Source organism: Apteryx mantelli, chromosome 1, assembly GCF_036417845.1.
Source record: "Apteryx mantelli isolate bAptMan1 chromosome 1, bAptMan1.hap1, whole genome shotgun sequence".
NCBI lineage: Eukaryota > Metazoa > Chordata > Aves > Apterygiformes > Apterygidae > Apteryx > Apteryx mantelli.
The window spans coordinates 215,920,552-215,944,235 of record NC_089978.1 but is presented as its reverse complement, the minus strand read 5'-3'; the positions used below and the strand labels follow the sequence as shown (position 1 = coordinate 215,944,235).

The 23,684-nt window shown below is 40.1% G+C and overlaps 1 protein-coding gene across 2 annotated transcripts in view; it reads right to left on the bottom strand.

The window, feature by feature from the left end:
* Positions 1 to 23,684, bottom strand: part of USP6NL (USP6 N-terminal like) — a 118,839-nt gene that overhangs the window by 51,875 nt on the left and 43,280 nt on the right. For both annotated transcript variants that reach the window (XM_013943705.2, XM_067317309.1), the window contains exons 3-4: positions 12,394 to 12,467; positions 11,786 to 11,868 (exon numbers count right to left, since the gene is read on the bottom strand). In XM_013943705.2, the coding sequence (XP_013799159.2) occupies positions 11,786 to 11,868; positions 12,394 to 12,467 (157 nt within the window). The remainder of the gene's footprint in view (positions 1 to 11,785; positions 11,869 to 12,393; positions 12,468 to 23,684) is intronic.

The window sequence follows — 23,684 nt, the reverse complement described above, 5'->3', positions numbered from 1 at the left end:
TCAAGAAATTGCAGCTGTTAACAAAAACACAGTATTTGCCCCCAATTAGCATAATTATTCCCCAGCTTACTTTTGTGTTTGCAATCAGATCTGCACAACTGGATTCACCTCACTTCAACAGTCCTCTGCAGATACACCAAGAATTGACAGCCTGAACTAACTCAATTGAAAGAATGGATTTAAAATTCAAGTTTCAATTCTAGTACTAAGAGTAAGCTTAAGAAATTCTGAAAGCCAGAACAACTGCAAACCTTTCCTTTCTTGCATGGGAGGAACCCACATGAAAGAAAAGTAGTAGAAGAACCATACATTATCATGGTGATAATCTAGTGTAAGAGAAGGAAAAAAACAACAAAAACCTTTCACTAAAATGAACAAAACAATTTAAAAAAAAGAAGAACATTTTAAATGCTTTTGTAAAAGAAATGAAAACAGTAGTCCAAAACCACAGAAGAATTGATTGGTAACTTCTAGACTCAGATTGAGAAATAGTTGAAATCATGAGAGCCCAGTGCATAGACAAAGTTCCTTATTTTCCAATGGAAACCAAAATTAACTAGACAACAAAAATACAGCTGAGAAGGATACATCTGAAATCCCACTGTTCTGCTTTTGGGGCTACAAATACCAATCCAGAAGTTAGTCGCTTTAGCTGTTGTTCAAATTATGGGTGGTTGGCTCCTCTTCTCTTCAAACAGGACCTAAAGAGCCTTTGATATAATGAGTTGATTTAGGGTTCAAATATCTTCCTTTGTTTGATGAGGTTCAAAATCAGCTCTCTCTGTTGAGGACAATGATTTGGCCAAAACCAGAAGTCAACCTGGAGTAGGGCACTTCCTGCTTCTCCGACTGAAGTTATATCACTGAGAACACAAGTGGTGTGTGACTACCGAAGATCATACACGGTTCTGTAGCTCACAGGTGATGAGCTGAGAGAGAAAGTCTGCTTTCCCCTCCTATTCCCCAGGTCTGTTATATATATTTTTCACTGGACTGTTATCGAATAGATGACTAGATACTTGAGCAAAAAAGACTCAAAGTTTAAAAAATAAGTTTGAGGAAAAAGTAAACAGCAAAAGCATTGAAGAGTTCCTCAGAGTACCCCAAAACTAAAGCACGTTCTAAAGCAACATTTCTGACCGCATATGTTACTGCAGAACAAAACACCAATTTTAGGAGTCAATGCATTGCCATTGCAAAATGCTATACACACCCCATACTTCTAGAAATAAGTTCAAATGCATCAATGCAAAGAAAAGGACTACAAGGCACCCACCACCGTAAATGGACACGAATGCAGGGATCAAAGTTCATTCTCTATTGTGGAAGCAGGGTTGTAAACTGAAGGGTTAGACTGGATAACAACTAAATAAAATTTACAGACAGCTCAAATATATTGTTCTGGTGTCAGTTATGTTTAAATAAAACTATTTACCAAGGTGCCTGAAACTTAGCCCCATCACTTTCAGCTTATCAGGAGTTCTTACACTGATGGATGATTTCAGGTCCCCAAAATTTTGACAGCCTCCCCATTAGTAATTACTACATTGCTGTCACATTTTCATACCATGCTTTGTAATGCAATAAAAATATTATTTTCAAAGCAGCTCTCTGTGACAGCAAGCAAGAAAAAAAAGGGTGTTGTCTAATGCTAGTAAGACGAATCTAAGAAAGCACTTTGAATCTCAATCACTAATCCAAGAAAACTTCCATTTCTTCACTTAAATAAAAATAATAATATCCTCAGTGTACATTAGGGCAGAAGGAAAGAAGGTTAATTAGAGTTGAGATTTGGTTTTTTTTAAACAGCAGTTCCTCAATATGTTGATTAGCAATGAATATTTCAGAGCAAAATCAGTCTAGGGAAATGCATCACACATTATAGGACAGACTCTATAGTACACTATGGAAGACTACAGCAGCATTTTCATAGTAAATCTTTATTCTCAGGAGCAAGAAATACCACATTTGAAAAACAAAACAAACAAAAAAAAACCTACCCAGTCAAAATGAGGCATATTCATGTATTTGGTACAGAAGGGAAATAAGAGAAACACAAGTCTCTAACATCTGAGATCTGTTTTGGGGTGGGTTTTTTTGTTTGTTTTTTTTAAAAGACTGATCTTTGGCAGCTGGAAGAGGCTGAAACTAGCACACTTGCTTCCCGAGGGAGGGAAGAGTAAGGCCACTCTCCCGACAGAGAGTGCTGACCCTGTCTCCCAAAGCTGAGCGGAAAGGATGGGGAGGAGAAAATGACAGCAAATCTCTACGAATGACCGCGATATCCAAAATGTAATACGATTTACATTTAGAGCTAGCGTGTTAAGAATAAACATTTCACTGATCTTTTAGCACATCTTCCTGTCACTTAATGAGTTTGGGAATACTTACTGTGCCTAGAAAAATAAGGATATTAGCTGGGTGTCACCACGAACAATAGCTTTTCAACTTCCTTAGTAACCTTAGTGTTCTTTCCTTAAGCTTTGCTGTGTAGACTTTTTCTAATAGAAATTTGAAATTAAAATTAGTCAAGAAACAGGGATTTTTATTTTGATTATTACAAAAATCACAGCCACCTTGCTTCTCTTTAATTTCTATTACTAAATCTTTGTCTGTCTCAGTGTAACTTCTTTCGCTCCCAAGAACAGAGACTGGTCTTTAAACCTCTTACCTGAGCAGACTTCACCTGAGTACCTACTCAAATCAGGCAGGTTAGCTGCTTAAGTAAGAACTAGTGTCCTTGAAGATGCGACTCCGCAGGTGTATTGTAAAAAGTGTTAAGGAATGCACAAAAGAATATTTTAGAAATTAAGGACTGTTTTCCAGCAAGATACACTATAAATTACAAAGCAAGAGAAAGAATGCAAGAATAACTTGTTATCATATTGCTCCCTATTCAAAAAGTTAGGGGTAAAATAAATAAATAGAAAAGCTTCACGAAGTATCTCACAATTCTTGCCTGAGCTCTCCGTTCCTTTGCTCCAGTATTTTCATTTTTGCAGCACACTGTAAAAATGCATTGCAGAGCTAATAAAAATGCTATGCATCTAAAGAATAAAGTTCGACAGAAAAAAGAGCAGGTAAGCCACAGTATCTTAGCAAACTGAAGAATAAAACTCTACTATTTGAAATATGCTTCAGGCAACACAGTAATCTCCAGCATTAGCAAGCTATTCAAAAAGCATGTTCACTACTCTAATACTGATGGGATAAAGAGAATAAAAGTATGAGTCAGACTCTCAGCTGCTGTAAATCAGTACAATTCCATCAAAATCAGTGTGGAACTACTCTAAAAGTTAGAGTGCGAGAACCTAATCCAACTTTTTAAAGAAACTCAGGGCTGCTGAAAAAAAATAAAATAAATAAATTGTATTTTCTACCACTGGTAGTTTGATTGTACATATTTTTCCTTGGAAAAAAACAAAAAAACAACAACAAAAAGCTTGCAGAATAACCATCAAATCTGCCCAGCCTCCCTATGCTGATTCCTGGATATCAACACTGCAGTGTCCATCAGGATGCATGTACATCCTCAGTTTCTCTTTCCTGAAGAGATAATAAAAATAAACAAAAATAAGAAAAATGTTCAAGTTGAATCACCCAAGTTAGACCACAGAACCTGTACTCAAGATAAGAACAGCACAAGACAATAATACATTGTTATTAATACAAGTTAACACAAAACTTGTTAACAAGTTAATATCTGAAAAGAATTCAAATTGTGTGGGTGGAGAAAAATACAATAGTCTTGAAAAAAAAATTTTTTTTTTAATTGTCTCAAGGCAGCTTATGCTTTTCACAGCTCAGGACAATTCAGTTGATGGCATCCATCAACAAGTGGCGGAAAGAAAAAAAGCTACTGAAAAGCTACAAAAGTAAATTGTGAAGAGAGCAAACTTTGGCCTCTTCAGGGACCTACTTGGAGGAATCCCATGGGTGAGGGCCCTGGAAGGAAGGAGTGTTCAAGAGAGCTGGTTAATATTCAAACATCACTTCCTCCAGGCTCAAGAGCAATGCATCCCTATGAGTAGGAAGTCAAGCAAAGGAGGCAGGAGACCTGCATGGATGAGCAAGGAGCTCCTGGCAAAACTCAACCAGAAGAAGGAAGTATACAGAAAGTGGAAAGGGGGACAGGCCACTTGGGAGGAATATAGGAACGTTGTCAGAGTATGCAGGGATGCAACGAGGAAGGCTAAGGCCCGTTTGGAATTAAATCTGGCAAGGCATGTCAAGGACAGCAAGAAGGGCTTCTTCAAATACATCAGCAGCAAGAGGAAGACTAGGGAAAATGTGGGCCCTTTGCTGAATGGGGTGGGTGCCCTGGTGACGAAGGATGCAGAGAAGGCAGAGTTACTGAATGCCTTCTTTGCTTCAGTCTTTACTGCTCAGGCCAGCCCTCAGGAACCCCAGATCCTGGAGGCAAGTCTGGAGAGAGGAAGACTTTCCCTTGGTGGAGGAGGAGTGGGTTAGAGATCATTTAAGCAAACTTGACACCCGCAAATCCATGGGCCCTGATGGGATGCACCCACGAGTGCTGAGGGAGCTGGCGGACATTATTGCTAAGCCACTCTCCATCATCTTTGAAAGGTCATGGAGGACAGGAGAGGTGCCTGAGGACTGGAAGAAAGCCAATGTCACCCCAGTCTTCAAAAAGGGCAAGAAGGAGGACCCAGGGAACTACAGGCCAGTCAGCCTCACCTCCATCCCTGGAAAGGTGATGGAGCAGCTCATCCTGGAAGCCATCTCCAAGCATGTGGAGGAAAAGAAGGTGATCAGGAGTAGTCAGCATGGCTTCACCAAGGGGAAATCATGCTTAACCAATCTGATAGCCTTCTATGATGGAATGACTGCCTGGGTAGATGAGGGGAGAGCAGTGGATGTTGTCTACCTAGACTTCAGCAAGGCTTTTGACACTGTCTCCCATAACATCCTCATAGACAAGCTCGGGAAGTGTGGGTTAGATGAGTGGACAGTGAGGTGGATTGAGACCTGGCTGAATGGCAGAGCTCAGAGGGTTGTGATCAGTGGCACAGAGTCTAGTTGGAGGCCTGTAGCTAGCGGTGTCCCCCAGGGGTCAGTACTGGGTCCAGTCTTGTTCAACTTCTTCATCAATGACCTGCATGAAGGGACAGAGTGCACCCTCAGCAAGTTTGCTGACGATACCAAACTGGGAGGAGTGGCTGATACGCCAGAGGGCTGTGCTGCCATTCAAAGAGACTTGGACAGGCTGGAGAGGTGGGCAGAGAGGAACCTCATGAAGTTCAACAAAGGCAAGTGCAGGGTCCTGCACCTGGGCAGGAATAACCCCATGCACCAGGACAGGTTGGGGGTTGACCTGCTGGAAAGCAGCTCTGCAGAGAAGGACCTGGGAGTGCTGGTGGACACCAAGTTAAGCATGAGGCAGCAATGTGCCCTTGTGGCCAAGAAGGCCAATGGTATCCTGGGCTGCATCAGGAAGAGTGTTGCCAGCAGGTCGAGGGAGGTGATCCTCCCCCTCTACTCAGCCCTGGTGAGGCCACATCTGGAGTACTGCGTCCAGTTCTGGGCTCCCCAGTACAAGAGGGATGTGGCACTACTGGAGCAAGTCCAGCGAAGGGCTACAAAGATGATTAGGGGACTGGAGCATCTCTCTTATGAGGAAAGGCTGAGAGAGCTTGGCCTGTTTAGCTTGGAGAAGAGAAGGCTGAGAGGAGATCTTATCAACGTGTACAAGTATCTGAAGGGAGGATGTCGAGAGGATGGGACCAGACTCTCTTCAGTGGTGCCGAGCGACAGGACGCGAGGCAACGGGCACAAACTGAAACACAGACACTTCCATCTGAACATGAGGAAAAACTTTTTCACTGTGAGGGTGACAGAGCACTGGAACAGGTTGCCCCGAGAGGTTGTGGAGTCTCCTTCTCTGGAGATATTCAAAACGCACCTGGATGCAATCCTGTGCAATGTGCTCTAGGTGACCCTGCTTGAGCAGGGGGGTTGGACTAGATGATCTCCAGAGGTCCCTTCCAACCTCAGTGATTCTGTGATTCTGTGAGTTTTCTGTTTATTATTTGCATTCCATGTGTATTAAGGCCTAATCAACTATTGTGCTTTTCACAATATATTAGTCAATGTGTATTAGTCATTAAGTTTTCCAGCACAGATTAGTCAAAAACAGCCTTGAGTTGTGTCTGCCCCAAATTCAAAAAAATAACTACAATTATTTTTCTTTGCACAACCCTAATTTTAAAGAGCTTTTTTTTTTTACAAAGGGAAATGGTATACCTCCCTCGCAGCTGACAGTGCTATACAGATAGATAAAAGAATCCAAAGAGAACATGCACACGAGCACTGCTAATAAAAGAGTGGATGATATAAATCATAATTGCTAGTTAAAAAGGAAAGCCAAGGAACCTTTTTTACACATTTTGCTTTGTCACAATCTGAGGAAGGATAGAAACCATTACTTCCAATGGGTATCAAAGGAGCGATCCAAGCTGCTGTGTGATCCAGTCCGCTCCTGCGAGGGGAACGTTGCCCGATGACTTAGTGACTCCAGGGCAAAGGATCCCGGAACCTGGCAGCCTAAGCAGGGCATCACCCGTGCGGAGCCCCCGGCCAAGGAAGGTGCCTTCTGGCAGGTGGGATTTGCCCACAAACAGGGAGCAGGAGTTTCCCATGGCATCCTAGGAAGCCGCTGAGGCTGTCACGCTCATCCTGCTCGCTGACTTCTGGCCTCATGCTGAAAAGGCCCAAAAGAGAACAAGCCACCGCCTGAAACCGGTGCTGACCTTTAGAGCTGCAACACGCTTCCAGCTTCGATCCTATTTTGGGAGCGCGTACAAAGTTTAGGCTGTTTTGCAAACCCAAGTCAGCTAATGCACACGTGACCATTCAACCTTGACATTATACAGGAAAAAGCAGCAGACTAAAGCTATCTGTCCTTCTAGCTAGACAAAAGAATAGTCACCAACATATATCTTTAAACATTCACCTTCGTAATCTTCGTGAAAACTTAAATGCATATTTCTCTACAAAAATTTGACTTAGATTTGTTTAATTCTTTTACTGATTTCCAACTTTTTAAAACTGGTTATTTTTATTTAAAAAAATCACTAAATGGCCACTTTTCAACATAAAAACTACATAGGCTTAAAAAGAAATGAAAAAATCTTTCAAGATGTTCCAAGGAGTAGCAGAGGACTTGCAGTTGCCTCAGGGAATACCAGATTAGTTCTCCTAGTTTTTTTTAAACCATCCAAAGCAGTAACAAATCAACTGAAGAATTCAAGTGGGGAAATCCTAGATCCCAAGGCATTATTGGAATGCCTGCTATGAACTTCAAGGCATTCAGAAGTTCACTTATGTTCTTTCCTAAAGTTATTCCCTTGTAAATGATTGCTGCAAGAAAAACTGCAACCAGCAGCATCCACAATGCAAAGATCCCAGGAAAGTGCAGACCACAGTGAAAAGTTTTAGAACCCTTACTTGAAAATTTAGCCAGGTCTCAACATAAAAGAGAGAAACTCCTTTTTTCCTGGATGCAGGGTGTTTGGAGTTTGTTTTTTGTTTGTTTTTGGCAACATACTGGCCCTTCTCTTTTGTGTACTTTCAATATGAAATTAGAATTTTTGATTAAATCATGTGTCTCTTGACGCATGGTTGAAGCAAAGGACAGAACATATCCAGGACACAAGAACAGCCATACTTTTGCTATGAACACCAAACACATTCTACCTTATCCCTTTCCAAAAAGGGCTGAAACAGTTAGTTATGAGATTATAGGTAACCATCTTGCACCTGAGAAATGTACTGATCTGTCCTCTCAAGACTCTTGTGTTCGTGAGCAAGATGAGCTCCCTAAGAAGGACTTCTGCTAGAAGAGTAAAACTTTAATAGGCACTACTCCACATGCACCAGATGAAGTTGAAATTAGTGTAACAGGATTGGAAATGCTGCACTGTAAAGCACGAACCGCTGTCAACTGAGTCGAAGCGCAGGCACGCAGCATTTTCTCTGCTTTAAGAAGGCACATCAGCATCCCAAGTTCAGCTGCTTCAGACGCCATCTGTGCCCTTACAATCACGTGAGAACGCTGGACTCTGAACAAGCCTTTCTCCCTTGGGGAAAAAAGTGCACTGAAAGTACCAACATATCTAGAAACCAAGACTGAGGGCTGCTTTTTTTTTTTTTTTTTGTCCTCTTGGCAACGAGCTAAGCAGAACTAAGGCTATCCCCAAGATAATAAAGGACAAAAATAACCAACAGAATTTCCTCCTAGGACTGTCTCAGTCATCATCCTCACAACTGAGTTGCCACTGGTTGACTCTGCATGCAGAGGGGACAGGTTTCCTGGCGTATAGCAGGTGTGAGATGTTCGACTGAGGCTGCGCCTGGGAAGGGCGAGGAAAGGTGCTTCCCTAAGTGTCTGCTGAATTGTCTTCTCCTCCCCACCCCTGGGGTGGGTGGGTGGATGAGAGAGAGATACACACACACAGATATCCAAATATATTGAGATATACATACACACACAGAGATATATACTATATATATACACATATACATACAAACACACACACAGGTATCCAAATCAGCAATCAAAAGTTTGTGCTAATTGCCAGTAAACTAAATGACAAAAATTCCCCGAGTCAAGACTGCTTTGCCCCCAACACTATATAGCTTAAATAAAGCACAATCACTATCACTTCTTTGCAGCCTTGCAACAAAGGCAATCGGTAAGGACAAGTTTTTTACATTTTATCCAATAATAAGATTTTAACTCCTGCTGGTTCGTGCAGGGCTCAGCTTATAAATTATAAGCTACTGAAAACAATCCTTTTACGATTTCGCCCATCCCACTGACAATGCTCCTATATTTTGTTCTGTTTTCTCCAGTCTGGTCTTAAGCATGCCAAGACAGAGATTCCCTTCGGCTCCCCAGGGAGTTACTTCATAGCTTAGCATGTTTGCTAAGTTTCTCATATCCAACTTTAAAATCTCCCATTATTCATTTCAAACAATTAATCCTCACTATTATAATGCTTTTGCACTTTGCAAAGTTATTAAAATAACCTGGCCACACCAAATTCCTTTTAATACCTGAAGCCAAATAGAACTTCCAGATTCATTTGCTGATTTACAAAATAGAAAATGGTACCATGGCAAACAATTCGTTTTCCTAAGGCAGTAGCTATTAAAATTAAGACAGTGCATTAGATAAAGATGGTCCTAAACATGTTCACAGAGCCAAGGAAAGCTGCAAACAGGACACAGCCAAGGTGAAAGAGAAGTTTAAAACTATAAACTACTGATGGCAATCAAAGCCTACTGTACTTGAGCAAGCAAGACTTGAATTTTTGACAGGTTCCCCACATCTAGCAGCATTCTGATACAAAAGACATTTTCCAGTTATTCCGTATTTTAAGCTGTGGATGTAAACAGAACAATTACCTAATCATCGCAGACATCTTAACGAGATTACAGTAAGCTTGATACTGTCCCCGCATTTTTAGTTTTCAATGTGCGTTAGATTGTTAATTCACACTGTAAATACACGACGGATCGGTCACGGGGAATTACTGGCCTTGGCAGCTCAGAAAGGAATAGCTGGCAAGATGCAGCAACAAGGACTGAAGATTTTAACTCTGTCACTGATTGCTCATTGCCATGCTGACCTACCACCTTGAAGGTTTCAGTGAACGGGGTGGATCATACCCATTCAAGCCACCGTTTGAGGCTTTTCGTACACATTGCATTTGTGCTGTTTACCTTTTTAAATCATCTTAGAAACAGGAGTTTCTTTCTTTCAGGAAGAGTAGATTCTGTAGGCTCAGTATTGCAGCATAAGTGAATCCCAGACCATAATTATAATCTGTAGTGCAATATAAATTGTCTCTCCCTGAAAAGACATTTGATATGCCTATTCTAATTACAGTTCTTACATCAGGAGAGATTTTCCTTCTCATGAAAATGAAAGTGTCATTTACAATGAATTTCCTTTGAAGAACCATAAAGCAGCCTGGATGATACTCTCAAGCGAACTCTGCCTTACAGAGAGACACAGATTAGCATATAAGCAGAGAGTACCACACAAGTAATGACGAGATGGAGCATCTACAAACATTGTTAACTTATGCAGTGCTCATGTTTTACATATCTTTCAGATTTCATCCCTTGAAGTTGACTCTACAGAGCACAAACCCTGCATGGACTTTGCATCAGTGACTAACGGCATTACTAGAAAGGAAGTGCAGCCCAATGATCAGGCTACACCTCCCCTGCCACACTGCAGAAATGACCTTAGTGTCATATACGGATGCCCACAGTAGCTTTAAGCTAACTGCCTTAGCAGCTACAGCAGTCCAGCTGCAGCAGCCTGGAAGCTGGCACAGGCCAACTTGCCAAGAAGCACCTCCAGAGCTGCACCTCAGACAGGCGGTGGCACTGGAGCTACAGCATCCGAGATTCCCCAGAACTGACTGACTGCAATAGCAGCTGTAGCAGACATTAAAAACATTCTTCCATGCTCAATATATCAAAAAAAGCAAAGATCACAATTCAAGTAACAAGAAAAGTTCAGAAGTTCATATAGGTACCTAAATCAAGAATTCCCTCGCAACCCTGAGGGAGCTTGACTCAGTTCCCACTGAAGTCAGTGGCGAACTCAGCAGTGGCTTCAATTATTTTTGCACAAGAAATAATCCTGACATCCATCCTCCATTAAGAATGCTTTTGTTTTCTTCCCCGTAACCCAAACACAACGTGCTAGAGCTGCAGGTTACCAGTACAAAGATTTCTATGTGTAAAACAGTTTTGTGCAAGACTTCTGGACTGTTCTGACTCCTAATGAAGTGAAGCCAGTTCACAGGTAAAGATGACTGTTTAATTAACAGGTTATGAAAACAATGACATTACATTATAGGAGGAAGGAAAAAAAAAAACTCAAAAAACCAAAAATCCTGAACACTACAAAAGTACATTTCTCCACTAATCACAGACTTTTCTGGATAGCCTAACTACACTTCACCATTTTTAGTATTTGACATTTATGTTTGAATATATTAAGAGTCTTGACTGGACATTATAAGAAGTAGCAATTCAGCTTGTATTCCATTTCTGCAAGTTGGTATTTCCGAAGTATTTCTATTTGCCGACCACAGAACTTCTAACACAATTTAATACTATTACCTTTTATTTGCCAAAATGACAGAGACTGTTTCCTACCAAGAGGTATTTGTGAACTTGTTCTGGATTCTGGCATTTTCTGGCTTTACATATTGATGCAATATTACATCCTAAATCTGTAGAGACTTCAATAGGGTTACTAAATACATGAAGTCAAATGAGATTTAACTTTAAAGGATTGAGTCACGTAATTGTTCACATACAGCTAGTGTGTAATCCTACAGTTTTTAAAAGATCAATATTATAATAAAATTTTTAAAAATTGTTTTGAGGAGACTGAAGTTTTTGTTTAAGTATTTGTTATACATAAAAATTTATCTGCCTTTTAACTCAGCTCAAAAAAATCAGGTTTTTATATCATCAATTATCATCCCAAGTAAAATTTTCAAAAACATTTCACTCCTGACACTAGATTAAGCTACAGAACTAAAAAAAAGCTAGAAATAGAACTGAAAAGCACAATTAAAGACCATTCAAAATTTACACAGCAAACAGAACTCCCAAGAGATCTATTAAAAGAAACAATCAATGCTTTCACCAAGCAGGCAATCCAATTAAAAAAAAAAAAAGCATAATTAAAGCAAATGCTTAATTTTATTTTCTTTTCAAGCTAGCTACTTACTGTAGAAACCCAAATCTATCTGTGACTTTGTAAAGACGATAGTCAGCATCTTCCCATGGTTCAATCTGTGCACCCTCTCGTCCCTAAAAGGGAGGGGAAAAAAGAGCCAGTGAAGTTTAACGACACAGTAAGCTAAAAAATAAAGGCATGATTCAGCCACTTCAAGCGTAATCTTTGGGGTACTCTGGGGGGCAGAGACAGGGGTCCTAAGCTTACCAGCCAAGAACAGGAAAAGTAGCACACCTCTCCCACCCACTAGGAAAAGTATTTTAATCACAGGAAACAACTTTTGGTCACTGCTAACACAGAGTAGATTTCAACAACAGATTTCACCCATAGATTTGTAATAATCTCACGCTTTTCCTCTTTCTCCCCAGCAGTGCAGCAAAGTCCTCCACACCAAAAAATGAGTTGATTGAGATGTTACCCAGAATACTCCCACTGAGGGATTTACTGACCTACAGGCCACTGTATAATGAAACCACCAGATGAGTTCTACGCAATATTTTAAACAAAAGCTAGTGGAAAACCATAGTTTATTTTTTAGAACAGAAACGTTACTAAGATTAATTACAAAATGTCTTTAAATTATTAGTGGGTTTACTTACTCTGTCATACTTGGCAACTATCTCTGCTCGTTCTTGGGCAAGTTTGATAGCAGCATCCTGCTCGGCATCTGCACCTGTTGAGGATTAAAATAAAGCTACTGAGATTCCCTCCCTTGTGAACACTGAACAGCAGCTAAGTACTTGGAAAATAAATCTCAAGAGAGACTGTTTGGTGCAGAAATGCCAAAGTAATCATAGTAAAGCAAAATATGACCTTCGCACACGGAAGTGACATCTTAATAATGTTTAGAGTAAAATATAATTATTGGATAATATCCTAACTGCTGAATTTAGAGTGTTCCCCATTTTCTATCAAAATAACTATTGAAAGTTAAAAAAAAAACAAACCACAATTCCACAACCCACAAACTAGAAACCTGAACAAAGCAGTAAAGTCTACTCATTGCTAATTCAACAAACATTCATAAATAGCAAAGAAATCTGAAATATACACTACTAGTTTAAAACAAAAGTTTCAACTATTTACAAGATTCACATAGAGGGATTAGAAGACTGAGGACTGTCCAAGAAACACTGCATGACTTAACTTTTAGTCAACTTCTCAGCTTATTTCTGAGAAAACAGAGGAGGCGATGGTATAACAGAACTGCAGCTTGGGCAACCCAGAGACGGAGTAAGTGTCAGAATATGACAACATTTCAAGCATTCGGGTTGAGAAAGAGAAAAATAGAGCTGGTATCATAGTTTTCTGTTGTATGAAATTATTAACATGCTTATTTGTGCAAACACAGTATTTCTTTAATAAAAATTTACTAACATATTTCTCAGATACTTAAAAAAGTAGTTGTGCTAAGGTGGCCTTCTCATCTGCCTGCTAGACTAGACTTAGTCTGTTCTTGTCCATGCTTTCCTCACAGTTTCTCCAGGAGAGCACACATGGAAGCCAGGAACGTCCTCGCAGAGATGCAAGCACCATGGCAGCAAAATGCTTGTCCCAAATTTCCCCTAAGGGAAACTGCAACTCCTTCTTTGGAGCTTTCACTTACCATCTCCTGAAGCTATTCTTTGTTCGTCCCATTCTGGTTCCCTTCTGCTTGTCACCACTGTTTGCCAACCATGCTACTCCCGTTCATTAGTGAGGACACAGGTCTTTGTCATTTTTGCCAGTGCGTGCCAAGAACCAGCAGTCATGTATTTATGCAATTATTTGAGGAGAAAAAGTAATTTAAGAACTGCATCTGCTTCATTTTGAAGCTACGCAGCTCTGTGCTGCGGCACTGATAAACAATTTACTCTTTGTAAGGGAAGAGGGGAGTGGATTCATTCCCTATTGCCCAGCCCTTGGTGCTGCCCATGCAGCATGCTGTTGCGCTGGCTCTTTAGGTGCCATATCCACCTCGATTCCTAGTTTCTAGTCCACTGGGGTCTGCCTTTGCTTAAAGAGGACTGCAAGACGCAAAGCAGCTTGGTTGCAAGTCTGTTTTTGTTTGACACAGATTTACAGTTATTGGGGACCCTGGTACCCTAACTACCAGTCTGAATGCTGACCAGGGGACCACTTCTCTTACACACCATCACCTGAGCATCGCCTCCCTCACGTTGTCACACAGTGAGGGCACAAACTGAATCCTAAGCTACCCCGAGCATATTTAAGAACTAGATGTTGCCTATACAATCATAACAATCCTTTTTGTTCCTCCTTCACCAGTGGACGTGCTGTGCCTCCTAAACTGACAACAGCCACTAAAGCCTAGCAAATGTACACCATGAAGCAGCACACGAAGCCTAGTGTTACTTCAAAAGCGAGAAGCTAAAATGACCATAAGCAAAATTAAATTGCGTTTTCTTTTTCAAGACACAAACAGGTCTGTGTTTACTATAACTCCTTACGGAAGACCAACCATACGACTTTAAAAGTAAACTTGATGCTTGCTTAGAAATCTGACGTTGCACGGGACGAGACAACCCAAGCACCAGGCAATCTTAATCTTTACTTCTCCAATGGATATGTTTGGGGAAAGCCTACAGGTTTGAAATATGATTCCTACTGGGCTTGAAGGAAGGGGGAAAAATTCCTATCGCTATTTTTCAAGTCAAAGAGGGATTAGATTTGATATGAGAATGCATCAGATCAGCTAGTAAACGGTAGATACGGCAATATTTTTCAATTAATAGAACTCGTAAGTACATTGCTACTTGTATTTAGGGAAAACGTACTGAAAAGGACATAGACTGTTCAACGACACCATGGATGGAAAAAGTAGCAGAAATTGAAACACAGTTTAAACCTTTGATTAAAGGAATTAAAAACTGTATTTGCGCTAGAAACTATGTCCTGATTTATGCTGAAACCATTTATGTCCATGGCTTACCTTCTTTTCCTCTACATAAGTAACATATGAATCAAAGTTTGGCATGTTCTATGCCTCATGACAATTCAATCACATTCAGTGTGGAAATTATCATATTCATTGCCTTTAAAGTAATCCTCTTCACTTCCCGCCAGAATCATCTTAACCTTCTAGCTGCACTGGGATAGTTTAACGTTATGTTAATCCATCCATGCTGAAAACTCAGAAAACAGCTTGAAATGGGGACAAGACATTATATTTCAGGAGATAAGAATAAAATACGATTTTTCTTATAAAAGGAATTATTTAAGTATCTCCAAGTTAGAAGTTACACAATGATTCACGATCAGGTAAAAACTAAGTAAGGAAACAGAAAGAATTCTTTGTGACATATCTCCCTAGGCAGAAAAAAACATTTCCACATTACATGAAATTAGGAACAAGTAATAGATACTCTAAATACTGTCTTATCTGAATGAAAACAGATATGATTAGATTTTCTAATTAAAGATTGGCATTACAGATGATCAACATCCCATTATAAAGCAAACAATACAATCTCAGACAAGGCTGAAAATATATAGTCAATGAACTATTAGACAGATCTGTTTCTGACTAAAAAATGAGCAAATATATTACCAGCAAGCCAGAAATGATATAATCAATGGTGACAAAATCTGCAGATGATGGTACAATAAACAGTGCGTTTAAGTCCCTAACATAACTGGTCACAATTCCCGGGAACGATGAGCACAAGTAAATGCCTGCACCTAAAACAACACCACCAGCAGCGTCACGCAAAGGTACATCATAAGACGAAAAGGTAAGTCATAAAAAGGAAGGCCAGGAACAAATTATTCAGAGTCGAGTGGCCTGATACGCTACATAACACTCCCCGTTAGAGCATCTTCCCCTCCTTACTCCTATACATCACGCTGACCTCTCAGCCCCCCATATATATAGGGGATTATTTTTCTTCACCATCCCTCATGGTCTCTCACTAATTGTATTATTTAAAAAAGAAGTCACTTTTGTGTGCAATAGAAGATTATCTGTAATAATGGAATGGAAGTTGAAAAAATTCTAATTCTTTACCAAACCTAACAGTGCTGGTACAGGTTCAAAGCATTCAGGTGTGTTTGTTTATCCATCAGACCCTGGCCTCCAAACCCCAGCTAATTTTACACCTGGTGCTGCAAAGTGCCTACAGTTTAGATAAAAGTTGCTATACTGCATTGTTAAATTTCTTACAGTCACCCAATTTTTCTGATTAGAATATATTCTATTGTCATTAAAGAAATTTTCTTTAAACAGTCATTTTTCTGTTTACCATAGCAAACACATAAGCAAGTAAAAAACTTGGCACGTATTCATTAAATATATATATATATATAGTTTAATCAGTATTTGTCATTTCAATAGATCAGGTATGATTACAGTGTTTCTAAAGTTCTGAAATGCCAGTCTGTTGTAGACGGCTTCAAGGTACAACATAATTGACTGTACCACATCTGAACTAATAAAGGTAATCAAAACCCTTCACATTCAATATCAATTATTCATCTTCCATTTCCTCTGGTAGTTTTATTGTTATTATAAAAGCTTCAAAATTGGATACAGTTGTGACCTAAATTTTGTGGTTAGTAGAGAAACAATCTGCGGTGATAATTCAGAATAGGACTAGAGGTGGTCTCCTTCTGCAACTGAGTTTAAACTGATGATGTGTCAGGCTTGATAAATTAGACATTGGTGGGTTGCTATCAACCCTACAGAGCAAGAAAAAAAAAAAACAAAACACCATGACTTAGCATCAAGTACAAGCTTTACTCCTTTGTCACCCTAGTAAGAGTATCTCCTTACCTCACCAATTTTCCAGGAATTTATAAAAACAGAATTTCTTCAGGAACAGGGCAAGGCGATGGTATGCAAAAAGTGTAAAGTCGTCAATGGCAAGGACAAAAAAATAAGCTAGCCCTACCAAAAGTACACGATCCTAATTTGTCTGCAGAGAGCAGAGAACCCTCAATATGATGTCCCACCATCACCCACCTAAAACGTAACTTTTTTAAAAGGGGCAAAAGGGCAAAAAAGAAAAGAAGAACTAAAATTTGCAATAATGTGGTCTTGCATTCATTCAAATGACAAAGCTAAACATTGCAGGTCTCTCTTGGGCTCCCAGCAGTAACTCCGTTCTCCAAAATACAGGAGTGAAAAGAGGCAGCACAATCTTGCACGTTCCCAGCCGTCAAGGAGCTGCCGAGCAGCCTGCAGCAGCCTGGCAGCGGCTCGGCGGTGACTGTAATGCTGAGGGCCCGCAGGTACCGCTGCTTCTTGGCCTGCAGCCTGGAGCAGCTGAGCTGCTGCGGGACAGGGAAATGATGTGCCCTTCCAAAGTTTAAAGAAAATAAACTGTAAGCTATGGGACTGTAAAACAAACAATCAAAAAAAAACCAAAAAAAACCCAAAGCACAGCATCTTAAAAAGCAGTTTTCACCTGTGCTCTGCTGAGCACACATCTCCACCCATCTCCATGCACAAGAAATCAACCAAGCCAAGGTGAACGATCTCCGAGGCGATCCACACTCGCTCGTTAGACTTCTCCCGCAAGCAGGCTGAAAACGCTCTGTCAGCCACCGCATCTCACCTGTGACAAGGTAACTAACAGCAGAGCACGAACCACGCCATCGAGGCAGCACAAAACGAGCCACCCCACCTAGAGCCTCGCAACATCCCATACGTTTCAGGGGACATGTAGATACAAGGTACGTTACAGCGCTTAAGTGTTATCAGTGGCACGATGAACGGTTTCTTACAGATGTGCCATAAATTTAAGCAATGCCTCTTTCTGTTTGGACAACAGCCAATATACTATTACCGTGCAGTGCAAACTGATCGCAAATTTTGGAAAGGGGGTTTCTCTCCGTTTGGTTATTTGCGGCATCATCACTGCCTCCTCAACCGCAGAGGAACCTAAAACCCAAAAAGCCTCGGAACGTGCCGATTTATTTCCCATTACTTCACTGCGATTCCTGCCGGTTTGCACATTACGCGTCCCAGTGCACAGAGCCGCCCCGGCGCAGAGTCCCGGCTGCAGGCGCTACCAACAGCTGCTCCGCAGCTGCGCGTCCAAAGCACATTTCCCAGCAATAAACAAACCTTTTTCTTTTTTTTTTTTTTAAAACATCTCTGGGCATATCAGAAAGTCCCTTTAATATCAACGCTATTCATTCTCCCTTCCACCCCACTCCCACAGACAATGAAATAAAAGCCATCGTGTACATTTAAATAGTATTTTGGTGTGGGCAGCTGATGTTTAAAAGGAAAAAAAACTCCTAAATACTTGCACCCAGATATTAAACTCGCTCCAAACAAAAAAGACTAAACATCACTTACTATATTTCAATCTATTTTTCCTCTTCATGCAGGTCATTTTTAGGCAGTGAAAACAAACATTAAACAGTTACAGTAAGAAAAACGATCCCTTTTACATAACAATACTTTTTCAGGAATCAATATTATCAGAAGTTAAGTGATCTACATTTCTTCCACCATTAAATGTAATAATATAACTTAATAGTGTTACATATTTAAAGCTTTAATTTCTGATAAGTGAAAACAAAAAGTAAAATAGCAAACAATATATCCAGAAAGCTTAACAATTAAAAGGTGAATATATACATTTAAAAAACATTTTACCAGTATTTAGGTTTTGATTTTCTGCCCGGTCCTTGTAAAAGTCAGTTTTAGTCTTCATGAAGTAAGCCTGTTTACTTCTAGCTCATATTCTAAATCGCTTTAATCAGAAACAACGGGGGAAAGTTCTCCTCCTCCGCTTGGAAAAACCGTCCACGTAACCAAGCTGCTCGACATGGGCTCTTTCTTTTTCAAGCAATGGCCGCTCTACGGCCACACGAACTACAAATGTTCGGACAAAGATGCCATTTGTTAGCGGGAAGTGTCATCCAGGCGACACGCTAGCGTGACCCACAGCAGCCTCCAGCCCAGCATTCCTGCTTATAATGAACAAGAGGATTTGAACAAGCAGCCTCACAAGACGCTGCTCCTGTCCCCCAGCCCTGCTGCGCTCTTGGGTAAGAATTCGCATCCGTATTTACCAAGGACTGGATCAAAAGCATCTTTAAAAAAAAAAAAAAAAAACTTACTAGAAACATGGCTTAAAGTACCCTATATCTGACTTACTGCTTAAGAAACCATGAAATGAAGACACCCTGTGAAAATATGATTTAGATTTCCATAACTGTGCAGGGTTCCCTAGTAACAGGACCCAGACTTTGCATATTTTCTATTTAGATCTACTTTATGGTTAAGGATACCTTCAGAACCTGAAATATCTAGGATGTTAGGAGTTGATAGGAATCTTTTCCTAAAAGTAGTAAAAATTCAAGATTAAATATGAGCAGAACTTGTCTGCTTTCTGAAAGCTGGAACACAGTCAGCATCCTCAAAACTGGAAAAAAAAATTCTCCATGTCAAATACTCAAGGACACGCACATCAAGCAGTTCTTCTACATAGATTTTAGTCTTTATACCTTTGTCTTCTCAAGCAAAATGTCAGTTCCCATGCAATGGTTACAGCCAGGACCCTGCCTGGGGCACCAGCTTCCACTCCTGGACCTCCGCAATCCCTGCACGCCCTCTGCAACCTGCCTCAGAGGACTTCTGGGCACCTTACCTAGCTCCTCATGGAGCCAACAGAAACACCACCACTGGTTTCCTTGACAAGCGCTCAAATGCAAGGGATAGTAGACCAGATCAAGTGCACTGGACTGTTTTTTCCCCCCCCAAGGGACAGCTCCCACTAAAAAAAAGTTTCTTCAATTGTTTTAAGCTTCCTCCTCGTGTTGGTCAGCAGAGCACTGCACCTGGAAACAAGCAATAGCTCCTTGTCTTTAACATCGGTTACTACATACGACTCCTACCCAAACTGAAGCCACTTATGTTTTCATCTACTGATATAGCGGGAATTTAGTGTGGTCTCTACTGCTGAGCACATTTGTCTCAAAAGCTACGTTTTCTTGTTGCCGACACGCTCACACACATAGTAGCAATCCTCTTGCTATACAAGAATTGTCTTTCATTTTTATGAAGCATTTTTATGAGCATTTTTGTGGGGAAACGAACTTGCCCACAATGGCCACATGCTCTCAATCCAGAGCAACGCTGTTTCAACAGATACATTAATCACTGGTAACACGGCTGTTCTTAATAATCCTGGTACTCTTCTACCACACCCTACTCTCAGGTAGCAATAGTTTAAGAGTTGTATTCTTCTGGGGTTTTGGGGGGGGGGATTTGTTTGAGTTTTTTTTAAGTTTAGTATGTATATTGTTGTGTGTGTTTTAAAGTAAAGACTTAAACTTTTTGGCTAGAAAGAAGTTTTCTCTATTCAGAGGCAAAAAAAAAAAACAAACAAAAACTAAACATGGAGTAAAATTATTTTAAGAGTCAAACTATGCAGCTATGTTCTGCACTGAAAACACCTTCCAACTGCAGAAAATGACATGCCCCACCACCACCCCAAAATCACTTCTTCAGAGTAGGATTTTAGCTGTACCGTATGAGGAGGAACAAGGGGAAGATATGAAAGGAAGGATTTAACTTGTCTGAAGGAACAAGAGTGAACTCTTCTCAATAAAAGAACAAGTTCCATCACAGTAGAGTATTTGCAATTCTGCAAGATCCCCTACGAGCTTCTGCACAGTCACCAGTGGCAGATGGTCACTTTGGAAATGAGGCTTCATGAGCAACAGAATTAACTGCTACTACAAGCCATCTCAAAGCAATTTTAAAAACAATCCTCAAAGGAGTCAAAGCAAGAGCAGGGAAACCAAGGCAGCGCTGTTGAACGATATTCCACAAAGGCAGCCTGTGTCAAAGCTAAAATTAGAATTTAAGAGTCTGATTTATATTGTCAAGAATTTAAATCAACTATTATTACTATCTTGTTTTTAAGCAGCAATTTAATGAAAGACTTACAGGAGCTCTACAGATATTAATCAATTATTGCAATATGTCCAGGGCTAAGTTTTTACTAACAAATCCCTGCTAATACATATAGTTAAAAGAGCGTTGAAAGAAAAAATTCAGAACAAACAAACAAGAAAACAGAAAAAGAAAAAGAATATGATCTAGCAAAATGAATCTTGGTCATTTATTTGGTCTTAACTTGCAATTATTTTTGTTTCACATAAATAAGTACACCTTAAAATTACATCACCTCCATCAACCATGGCTACAAGTAGCTAATCCAGTTTGAAGGTGTAGTTTGAATGCTCACTACGTCACCTTACTATTAAATTTTATGAATGTCGCCACATGGGGTGCAAAGTGGAGTGACAGGAACCGGCAAGGTTCAATTGCAATTCCAATTTATGCAGTGTTGTATGTGCACTCATGAGCACAAGATAATTAATTTGCTAAAGGCCAACACAGTCAGCTGCAAAGCCAAAAGAAACCATAATTGCTAATTTGTAACAAGCTACACTGAAAAGAGGAAGCCAAGTTTTGAACAATACTCTCTTCTTGAAAGGAAAAAAAAAAAAAAAAGGAAGAAAAGAAAAAACCACCCTCCTGCCCAGGACTCTGTCAATACAGCCTGACACATTTCATGGCAACTCTTAAGAGACAGAAACTTCAAGACCTGGGCTGGGTGTAATTTTGGGCTTGCCAGTGACAGACTGGTTTGACCTGTGCAACAACCAGCTAGTGTCTTATGTCTAAGATTAAGTCATCTTTTGTTCTCCTTCTTCCCAAGCGTGTAGTTGGTATCTGGCCTTTTCAACAGCACACTGTTATTCTTCTCTTTCCTCGCTGCTCTGAAAGGATGGCATTAGGATTGCGATGAAACGGTCAAGTATCACTTACGCGTTTCATCTTCAAGGAGACGTAGATGCTACTCTGCCTAAAGGAACGTCAACCCTACGAGCAGCTGTGCGAGTGGTGATCAAAGCACATCTGCATTCTCACTGCTCAGTAACACAGAGAAAGCCTTGTTCCTCTAACACGTTTTGACCAGCAGCAGCAAAACTAGAAAGATAGAGTCTTTGTGGAAGAACATAGGAGGTTTTCGGCGACATGGCTGACATTTTACAGTCTTTCACGAAGGATTAAATTTCCTGCAACTCCTGCTCCAGCTAGAATTGACGCAGTTATAACATGTATTCTGCTTCAGCTACAAGCCATGCAGATTATTCGCATACCCCACACATACAATTGAAATTCATGACCTTTCCCAGCTCTACTCCTAGTCTTTATAACTCATGTTTTAATAAAACATTCTGCAAGTCAACTGCTGTTAGACGGTGAGATCAGACACATTTCTACAGAAGTAGTATTGACAGATAGAATAGCAGAATATTTCAGGAATTTCACCCTCAACTTTGTGTAAGTCAAGTCATCCTTTCCCCACTAATTTCTTTTCAGGTATCAGTTATGACTTTATAAAGAAATATAGCTGGAAATTCCAACTGTTTTGATCCCTCACACCTTAAGATAAAAGCATATTATGTCTTCAATCCCCAGAGTTTTTTGAAAACCAAAACATCCCTTCTGCACATTGAAACTATTCATTCAACTATTATTGAAACTATTTTAACCCTTGATAGGTTACTAAATATAAAAGCAAAATGACCTTTCAGCAAGGTGAAGTAGAACAGTTCTCCACAATATATTTCCTCTTGGTTTTCCCAATGCCATACATTAGGTTGACATATAAAAATCATCTTCCCCACTAATAAAAATCAATAGAACATTTTAAATAATTTATCTAATTTTTCTAGCTGATATAATTTCAGATTTCCTGTATTGTACATTTAAATAGTAATAGACTGTGAATGTTTTAACAGCATTGAGATTTGCAGTAATCAGTTTAAACAGTAACTGTAAAATGGTTATAATATTTTAGTTTCTGACACAAGCCTGAACATTTCATAAGAGTTATCTTACCACATTAACAAACTTAAATAGAAGCAGTCAGATGCCACACTGCACTAATTATGTTAAATCTCTCAATTAATCATTTTTATCTCAACATTAGTCAAAATTAATGGAGCAAACAATAATACCATTTTAACATTCATTGTTAATGATGAGAAGTCTATTCCTAGCTTAAAACACGATCAAAACAACGCTCACGAATACTCTGGAAGGAATTTTTGAAGGGGGCTATTACAAGAAGCTATGCTCGATTTCTTCACGAGAGGTGGCTGTAGTTGTAGAAAAAAGTTTCATCTGTATTTGTATCATTTTGCTGGCTAAAATATAAAGTTTTGTTCCTCTACAAAGACGATCTTTGAGTATTCTCTGAAATACAGCCCACCTCATCATTTGATTACACATACAATTTAACTTATTAAAACAAGAAGAAAAAGGGTTGGTTGGTTTGGTTGATGTAGTACATACTATTCTAACAGGCTCAAAGCCAGCTCAGACAAGCACCAGGGTTGGCCCAAGGTGGCAGGAGCAAGACGTTAGCCGGATCATGGGGCAGAAGAGGGAACTCCTCCCAAGCTGCCCAGGGACCACAAGCACTTCTGCTTTGACACCTGACTTTACCTCATAGCTGAAGTTACATTCTCACTCCCCATTACACCCAGCAGCTGAAACCTTGTTTGACCTCGCACTACGCAGAACGGGAAGCATTCACACAATTACAGCAGAGCAGTTCCTGATGTTACTGCATCTCCGCTTTCACTTACTGATTGCACATGTCAGTTCCAGGAGAAGGGAGGAAAAAAAGACATCACAAGGTTTCTAGTGATTTATCCTTCCCCAAAAGCATGAGAAACGCAACTTTCAGTCCCTGCAAATACTTGAACTTCCGTCTGCCATGTACTGAACAAGTGCTCTGCCTATTCAGGGCAGACCTTTGCATGTCGGCATCTCAGGATTTGTTTCGCTGTTGCTTTAGGTTGTTTCACACCAATATGCAACAGGAAAATAAAGCCTTAAATACGGTAA